General features: G+C 50.3%; 1 protein-coding gene across 1 annotated transcript; it reads right to left on the reverse strand.

Annotated features, from left to right (window-relative positions):
* Positions 1 to 1,020: 1,020 nt before the first annotated feature.
* LOC105465229 (CD207 molecule) lies at positions 1,021 to 7,468 on the reverse strand. Its single transcript, XM_011713519.2, has 6 exons — positions 7,399 to 7,468; positions 7,185 to 7,301; positions 5,333 to 5,707; positions 4,588 to 4,739; positions 3,410 to 3,528; positions 1,021 to 2,902 (listed from the first exon to the last, which is right to left on the reverse strand). The coding sequence occupies exons 1-6, from the start codon at positions 7,466 to 7,468 to the stop codon at positions 2,752 to 2,754; spliced, it is 984 nt and encodes a 327-aa protein (XP_011711821.2). The 3' UTR covers positions 1,021 to 2,751.
* Between the last annotated feature and the right edge of the window lie 1,358 nt (positions 7,469 to 8,826).

Below are 8,826 nucleotides of genomic sequence, written 5' to 3' on the forward strand. Positions count from 1 at the left end.
ACGTGCATACAGTGGGGGAGGCAGCCAAGATCACATGACAAAGCAAAGCGACAGGTGTCCCAGCTTCCTCAAGGGAGGAAACCAAGGCAATGCTGCACTTGTTGGGTCCAGGCTGGGGCACAGACTCCAGATAAAAACACATCCTCACTGACTCAGGCTCTTTCAGTTTCAAGAAAAAGCAACTGGCAGGGTCAGGAGCACAAGCCTCGTAAGTTCCCCGTGCACAGAACCCAGGAGGATCAGAAGGGCTGGGAGGATCTGAGGCAGCACTGGGAACAGGAGCAGCTGGAGCCCCTCAGCCTGCCCTCCAGGACCTCCATCGCAACTCCTCGAGCCATTCTCTTTTCTCTGACAGCTATAATCCTCTGCAGTCACTAATTTTTTTTTTTTGAAACAGTCTTGCCCTATCACCCAGGCTCTAGTGCAGTGGTGGGATCTCGGCTCACTGCAACCTCCGCCTCCCAGGTTCAAGTGATTCTCCTGACTCGGTCTCCCACGTAGCTGGAATTACAGGCACCCACCACCATGCCCGGCTAATTTTTGTATTTTTGGTAGAGATGGGGTTTCACCATGTTGACCAGGCTGTCTTGAACTCCTGACCTCAAGTGACCCACCCACTTCAGCCTCCCAAAGTGCTGGGATTACAAGCGTGAGCCACCGAGCCCGGCCTGCATTCATGTCTTTCCTCTGCCTTGTAGCTTCTGCTCATTGCTAGTTTCTTCCAGTGCCCTGTGACGGCCCCTCCAGTCTTTCTCTAACTCAGGGCCTTCCAGCTCAACTTCCTTCTGTTAACAGCCTCATCCCCTTGCTACTTCCTGGTTCAAATTCTTTCCCAGAGAAATGGTCTGATTTTCCCAGCTCATCTCCTTGCCAAAACCAACCAGAGATCCCCAACCGGCCTTGTTTTTTGTCACCTCCCATTTCCTCTATTGGTGAGGGAGGGATCCCCTGCCCTAAATACGACAAGATGGCCAAAACACGACATTTGACACTGGGCAGGTGAGATTGACAGCAGTTTACTAGTGGGGAAAGATATCACAAGCCATGCAGGGCCACACGGGGTCACCCTCAGGAGCAGAGTGAACCAGCCAGGGCTGTGGAGGCAGGCCTTGTAGTAACAAAATGATGAGGTGCCCTGGGTTCCTTAGGAGGATGTGATTGGCTTTTTTGAATAGTTTATCAGGCTGGCAGATAAGTGAAATCCATTAAGTAGAAAGCTGGGTGGAGTGCAGCTGGTCCCAGACGATAGGAAACTAGCCAGGTGAGGACCGAGGGCAAGGGCATATCTGGTGAGAGGCAGGGAACTTAGGGTTAGGTCTTTGGGGCCCTGTGAGGCATAAAATGTCACAGCAGCACATGCTATTTCAGGTCTTACAATACAAGCCTGTACCCTCAGCTCTGACCCATTTGCACCCAGAACAACACACTGCTGGTCACAGTCATTTAATGAAGCATCTTTTCCTGTGGACCCTAATGAGGACCTGTGCTCACTCCACTCTCCCCTCCTCTCTGTGGTGGCTGCTGCCTGGATTCCTGCTTTGGCCACTGGACTTGAGATTTGGAATTGATGCCTGTGGAACTGGGTCTCTGTGAAGAGCGGGAAACCTGTTGAAACTCGTTCTTGGGAATTGAGCTAGAGACTAGAAGATTGTCCAGTAAACACCCAAGAAGAAAGACCACCAAGATCGTGACATTGGAGACCTTGGAGACCTTGCTCTACTTTATTTTAATAAAAACTAGAAATAAGTACTAGTCACATTTTATGGCATTTCCAGGGCTGGAACTTCCCTAGTCCTTGTTATTTTTGACTCCCCAGATGTTTCCTGATGATACTCTAGAACTTCATGTCCAGCAGAGGAGACCGCCTTTCCCACATATTCACCTGGACAACCAGGAATGAAAAAGTGCACGTGGAGTGAGGCCTTGACCCAGGCAGCATTTTATTCTGAGGAAGCTGGAAGGCGAATTCATGAAGGCACTGAAGGCTGCTTCCCACGCACAAGACACAGGAAGACAGGAAATGCAGAAGGAGGAGGAGGTGCCGGGGAGGTGAGGACAGAGGCTGGATGGACACTGGGGCGGAAGGCAGGGCTGGGCACCCGGGTGTACTAAGTGAGTGGAAGGAGAAGGGAGTCTGGGTACTGGCCGAGTTCTGAAGGAGATACAAGTCCATGTCAGCCGCTGACTTGAACCAGAGAAGAGGTTCAGGCTTTAGATGATGTGGATGAAGAAGCCACTGAGGATATACCATGAGCAGGATCTCCAAGAACAGAGCTATTCCCACTGCAAACACAGCCAGCTGCCAGCTGCCAGCACAGCTAAGCAGACACGTGGAAATTCTAGAGGGTTTGGCCAAGAAAAGCCCTGAATGACAATATCAGCAGAATTGCTTGGTTGCTCTGAAATAACTTTGATGTGATGAAGCTGAGGCTTCTCTGAAGAAGTGGAAAACCCCAGGTGTTGTCCCGGATTACGGGTCTTAATCCTCCTTAGCAGGGCAATTGGAACTTCTAAATCCTCTCTACCCACCCCTCCCACTTTAACCTGAGTTCTCCTTTCCATTCCAGCTGCCTCCATGGGGTCAGAGAATTTCCAGCCAAGACAGATGGACTCCAGAATGCCACTGTGGGACAATTTTGAAGCAAGAAAAATTAACGTGCAAAGTCCTCCTGGAGTCTGGGGGAGAAAGAGGCATTTCCTCATGTTTGACAAGCGTTGGAATTCAAAGAGTGAGCTTGGGAGCCTGTTCTGTCACGGTTCTGACGGGACGTAGGGTCGCTTACAGATGAAAAGAAACGTTTTGTCACATTGGGCATCATTCCAGGCCTGAAGCGAGGAAACCCTTATATTGCCACAGTGTTCATTGTTCCCAGCATTGTTGGGCTCACCTGGGATCCAGAACCTACCAAGAGGGAGAAATAAGGATGGATTTACAAAGTGGAAAACCAAGAAGAACTTATTTCCAGTGAAGAAATGAGTTAACTCAACCCCAGCTTGAGTCCTAGGGAATGGCATAGTAAATGTCTGCACCCAAGCCTAAGAGGAAGGGGACTAGCGAGACTTAGACCTCTAAGCTTTCACTCACGCCTCAAGTCCAGACAAAACCAACCCACCACTCTCAAGTCCCTACACAAACCCACACTGTGAAGACCTAGACTCATGACAGGATCCCTGCTGAAGCCGGCCAGGTAGAAGGCCTTGCTGCCACACCCCAGAGGGCGTGGAGGGCCCAGATCCCACAGCCAGTTAGTGACAGGATTGCGCTAGATCTTGGTTTCAATGCTCCTGTCACCCTAGCACAGGGAAGAATCAGAAACCCTGTCTCATGGGGAATATCGCCCCAACTCCCTTCATGCCCTGGCCATGGCCGGGGAAAGTCAGGCTGGCAGGGAGGGCTCCAGGGACTTACTTCGCACTTTGGACCTTGTCGAATGGCGTGTCATCCACCCAGAACCAGTCCCCTTCCATCCCTGCTTTAGTCAGGCCAATCCAGTAGGTGAGTCCCCCCGCTGTTTTATACAGAAACTCCTATAGGAAAGACAGGTTAAGCAGAGGTGCGGTCACACTCCGAGCTTGATCACCTGTCTCTGGGTGTTCTTCACCTGTGCTCAGTGACAGCCCTGACCCACAGATGCACTGCACACTGGCCTCTCAAGCCTCTTCCTGCCCTTGCCCAGAGCCCAGATTTCATCTTCCAGATTATGATGTGTCCCTGCCCTGCAGCTAACAGGCTCAGGACTTAAGCATTTCTGCCACTCAGGAAGCAGGTGCTGAAGCACAGGAAGGCCTCAGCTGAACTCCAGAGCATGGACCGCAAGAGAATGGTTCATATGACAACACCTGAATCCACATACGGCACTGTGCTGAGTCCTCCATATGCATTCACTCCTTTCCTCTGAGGCAGGTGCCATCACCATGCATGTTTCATCACGTGAGGGCCAGTGAAGTTTGCCCAGTGAAGTTGGGTATTCCACCCAAGCTGCTAGGACTAGTTAGTTGGCAAGGTTAGGGCTCTAGAACTACTCCAGAGCCCAGGCTCTGACCTGAGCTGCTATCCCACCGCCCAGATGAAAAGGGCCTGCCCAATTTCTGCCTCACCAGGCAGGAGACTTCTTGAGTCATGTGGAATCATTAATGCTGTTCACAAATATTTCTTTTTTTCTGGGCACATGGAAAGTAGCTCCTCTCTGCCCTGTTCCAGGAGTACTGGAATCCAGGATCCTCCCAGTCCAGGAGTACTGCATCACTTACTTAACTTACTTAATGTAACTTATGCCAGTGAAATGTAAGCAAAAATGAGGTATGTTAAATCTGGGCAGAAGCTTTGCACAATATGTCAAGTTCCCTTTTCCTGCCCCAGCAATTGTGGAAACATGTTCAGATAAAGACTCCTTCGGCCTGGGTCCTTGAGTAGCCATAGTGAGCACAGCCCCCTTGCTGGCCCTTATTGGACATAGTACCGAGAACTCCTTCTTCATTAGGTCATCAATATTTGGGGATTTTTGTTCGCACAGTATAATCTTGCCCATCCTCCCGGGCCTAGTGCTCATATGCCCCCTTCCCAGAGCCCACAGGCACAACACTCACCTGCTCACTCTCTGAGGTCACCGAGGTCAGGTGTGAATTCCTGGACACACAGAACTGCTGGGCACTATACCAGGTCTTTGTGACGAGAGAAAAGTAATAGAAGTTCCCCTTGAAGTACTTCCAGCCTTGAGAAACCACCTGTAGAATGTCATCTAGAGAACAAGAGGTAAAAGTGAATACTGGTATTCTTGATTTCTTGGGGTGCTGGCTTGGTGGGGGCACTTGAATGAGGTCTCAGAGACAGCAGCAAATGGAGCTGTGCTCTGGTGTCCTTGGCTCCTTGTGTAGGGGATTTGGGACACTCTTTCAAATCCTGAAAGTCAGACAGAGACTAATAGAGTGTCTGGGACTGGAGAGGTTAGAATGCAAGAGGATGGACAAAGAGTGTCTTTCCCATGAGGGGAAGCAACCCTCCATCGGCCATGACAAGTGGCTGAGCCCCTGGACTCTAGAAAGGAACTTGATGAGAAATGACTAGGTATGGGCCAGGGTGGACAGCCCCTAATGCTTTTACATTCTGCACTTTGGTGTGGGAACTCTAGCCGGACCCTGGTCTCTTTTCTCCTAACCGCGCCTAAGTCCTTCCCAACCTCAAGCCCTCCCTCCTTAACTTCCTAGTCCATGGCTGCCCCTCTCTTCCCCCCGGCCTCCTCCCTAACCCACCAGCCCAGTGACCTCAGGTCTGGGACGGGTAAGATCTCATGGGCCGCTGGTCAGCTTCAATGTAATTTTCTGAGTCACTTACTTTGTCGTTTGAGCAACTTGCTCATATTGTCCAAGCTGCCCTGGAGTGCCCGGATCTTTGTATTCAAAGCACTGGCTTTCTCCAAATCACTTTTTAACTCTGGGATTTGGGCATTTAAGGTACCGACTTCTTCCCAACTTCTTGTTAAGATCTGGATCTGTGCGTTGGCCTTCTCCACACTGGTTTTTAACTTCAGGAACTGAGAACGCACATAACCCAGGCTCACATTCACCGTCTGGATCTGAACGCCAGCTGCCTCCATGCCATCGCTATTCTTTTTAATTTCAGAATCCAAGGTGCTGATGTTGTCCACACGACCTTTCAGCAACTGGACATTGGTCTTTACATCTGATATGTTGCCCATAAACCAGGGATCTGGGATTGAGAAAGTCAGGAGGTCAGCTGAGGGGAGCCCCAGGGACAGGAGTGGGGCTGTTGTCAGGTCGATCAAAGGAAGGGAAGAGAAGGAACAGGCTGAAGCTTCCCAAAGAACCAGGACAGTCCAATGGGCCACCCCAACCCTCCAATCATTCATTAAGATACAACAAATGTGCAGTGGGCACCTACCATGTGCTAGGAACACAGGTGGATACAGACAATGGGGAGATGGATGAAACACAGGCTCTCTGTGAGAAAATTTCACAGGCAAGCAGAAGCAGGGGTTAGAAACCAGTCCTGAAATTTCTCTGAGTGTTCATGGAACATTTGATAAAGGGGTGCCCTCCATGAGCCCCATCACTCTCCCCAGAACTTGATTCCCCCTGGACCCCACCCCTTGGTTGCCATCCCTCTGCTTTCAGAAACCCCTGCAGTGGCTGTCTGCTAGGACAGCACCACTCCCTCACATCTGTCCATGGGCCCCTCTGTGACCATGGGAAGAGCCAGCCACTAATCTGGAAGTGGCTTCTTCTCCAGAGAACATGGAAAAGGAGATTACAAAACTGTTTCTCCCCTTCCCTTGCCCTACCCACTTTCACATTCTGCTCAGGTCCCAGGCCTGGGTACCAGAGAGAGGATCAAAGATAAACCAAGAGGCTCAAAGGCGAGCCCTGAGGAAAATGCCATGCTAGAGGCCAGGGGTCTAGGATGGGGGAAGGGGGACTCTGCTCAGAGCCTACAAGTCTAAGACCAAGTATGTCCCGAGGCCACAGAGGGAGAAAACCAAACCCAACAGCTTCTCGGGTCCCCTTGCTCCACTTGCTGGAGCCCTGGCAGGAGGAAGAAGGCTCTGCCAGCAGCAAAGGGCATGAAGCCTGACAGAGCCAGAAGAGGAAGAAAGATAAACCCCGCAACACCAAATGAGTAGGAAGGCTCCCTAGACATGATTTTTGCAGGGACAGGAGAATGAAGAGAGCACGAACGGGTCCTGTTGAGGGGACTGAGTCATGGAGATCTGTTGGCTTGTTGGTCAGGCTCTCCATCTGGTGAGTTGGGGCCAATGACACATGAGGCTTAGTCCTTCACAGGGTCAGGAGACATTGCACTGTCAGGGACTGTCCACAAGGCTCCAAATCCAAGGAGCAGAGCTCAGATTGGTGGGGGATGGAGGGAGAGAAAATAGCACAGCATGAAAAACTAGATAAATGTTTCCTGAGGACAAAAGAATGTATCCTTGAGCACCAATGTGCAAATGCTGATCCCAATAATCTCCCAGAAATTGGGAGGGAAAGAGCATCAGCTCACCGTACTGGGGGCGGCACACCCTGTTACTGCACATGGAAAGAGGAGAAAGGAGACAAATGAAAGTCGGAGGCAGGAGAAACCTGGAGAGCAGGGAAGTGGTCTGGATCTGGAGGGAGCCAGCTGGCCACAGAGAGGGGCTAAGCCCAGACGATGAAACATGAGGACTTACAAAGGACGGCCTGCAGCAGGATGGAGGCGACCAGGACCAGCGTCAGGCAGATTAATGCAGCACGGACTGTGGGTGTTTTCCCCGGGAACAGAGATGGACCAGACTTGGGAGGAGGCTCTGTTGGAAAAAGAAGAAAATGTGTGTTGAAGGAGTAGCAAAGGGCAGGTTTGCACACAGAACACGGAGCAGGTTCTCAGCAGTGACTGTGGCTTGCCTCGGGGCCAGAGGGAGATGTTCTGTTTGTCCACAGTGAAGTGTGCATCAGGGACCTCCCTCTCGGCCATCATCCTGAGTGCTCACCCTTACCCTGGAAGCACAAGTGCTTCTGGCTGCCTGTCTCTCCAAGGGCTCTTATCTAGAGGAAACAGGAAGTCAGTCCCACACTAGGTCACCATATCATCCCAACTTCCCTATTCCTGACTAGATACCTTGTCTGGCTTACTCCCCTCCTCAGAAGTCTGAGCTTTCAGAAAGAGGCCATCTGTTGTCTTCTCTGGGGGTCTGTTACATAGATACATTAACCATCTTGTCCCAAAGCTATCCCATTTCTCTTGTAAGATTCTCTTCACCCATCCACCCATCCATTCACCCCACAAATACGGACTGAGTGCCTTCTAGGTACTGATGCTGTACCAGGCATAGGGCCACAGCGATGAATAACTCACAGTCCTTGCACCAAGCAGCTCACAGTCTGGTGGGAAAGACAGACATGAGCAAATAAATTGCACAAGAGACAGATGTGCCCAGTTGAAAGAAGCGTGTGAAATGGAATAATGGAAAAAAAACTGCAGTAGAAAGATAAGCATATGCCAAAGGATGGAGCTTAAGATAGCATGGAGTGCTTGGCAAACTGAAAATAGTGGCAATATTGCTGGAACATAAAATATACACAAAAATGTGAGGAAGGGGACTCACATAGGGTGGAAGAGGCACCTGGGGTCTGATTATGAAGATCCTTCTGATCATGTCAAGGAGCTTCACCTCTAGCTCGTGGGTGACATGAGGCCAATTAAGGACTTCAGGCAGGAGAGAGACAAGGACAGGGACACTGTAAAAACATCACTCTGATTGTGGTGAGGAGCACAGACTGGTTGGGGGAAGCCAGGAAGCAACCATTGCAATAGAATATTCTGCTTCCTGTTATTAGCGCATCTTGGCTGATACAATATTCCTTTATAATATGCAACTTGGAGATTCAAAATGTAAACCTAAGACTTGAGTTCTCCTCCCTGCTTCCTGTAGCATGTGAGCTTTTCAAACAAAGTAGGGGTGCTCAGCAACGTCAGACTAGGAATCTTTCTGTTTCTCTCTCCTCTCTCTCTGTCCACAACTTCCTCTCTCCTTGCTTGTAACCCTGAATAGAGAGTTCCATATGTGCAAGAAGCTCAGGGCACAGAGGAGCCTATTTGGAGCTCAGTGAAGGACTACATTTTCTCCTGGGTGACTTCTCATGCTTTGAAGAAGTCTGCCAAATCTGAGAAATTTGGCACATGGCAGACTCTATAAAAATATTTCTTGGAATGTAGGAAACAGGAGAGGAAAGAGGGAGGGAAGGAAAGAAAAAAGAAGGAGGTTGGTCCAGATAATTGGAGGATGGGTGAATGGATGAATGAATGGATGGAGGATGCATGGACGGATGGGT

Source organism: Macaca nemestrina, chromosome 13, assembly GCF_043159975.1.
Source record: "Macaca nemestrina isolate mMacNem1 chromosome 13, mMacNem.hap1, whole genome shotgun sequence".
Taxonomy (NCBI): domain Eukaryota; kingdom Metazoa; phylum Chordata; class Mammalia; order Primates; family Cercopithecidae; genus Macaca; species Macaca nemestrina.

Bases quoted from the DNA above. Each gene is read 5' to 3' on its own strand.
- LOC105465229 (XM_011713519.2), bottom strand. From the start codon at position 7,468: ATGGCCGAGAGGGAGGTCCCTGATGCACACTTCACTGTGGACAAACAG. The intron at 7,302-7,398 runs GCAAGCCACAGT...TTTTTCCAACAG, and splicing joins CATCTCCCTCTGGCCCCGAG to AGCCTCCTCCCAAGTCTGGT. The intron at 4,740-5,332 runs GTAAGTGACTCA...CTTGTTCTCTAG, and splicing joins CAAGTTGCTCAAACGACAAA to ATGACATTCTACAGGTGGTT.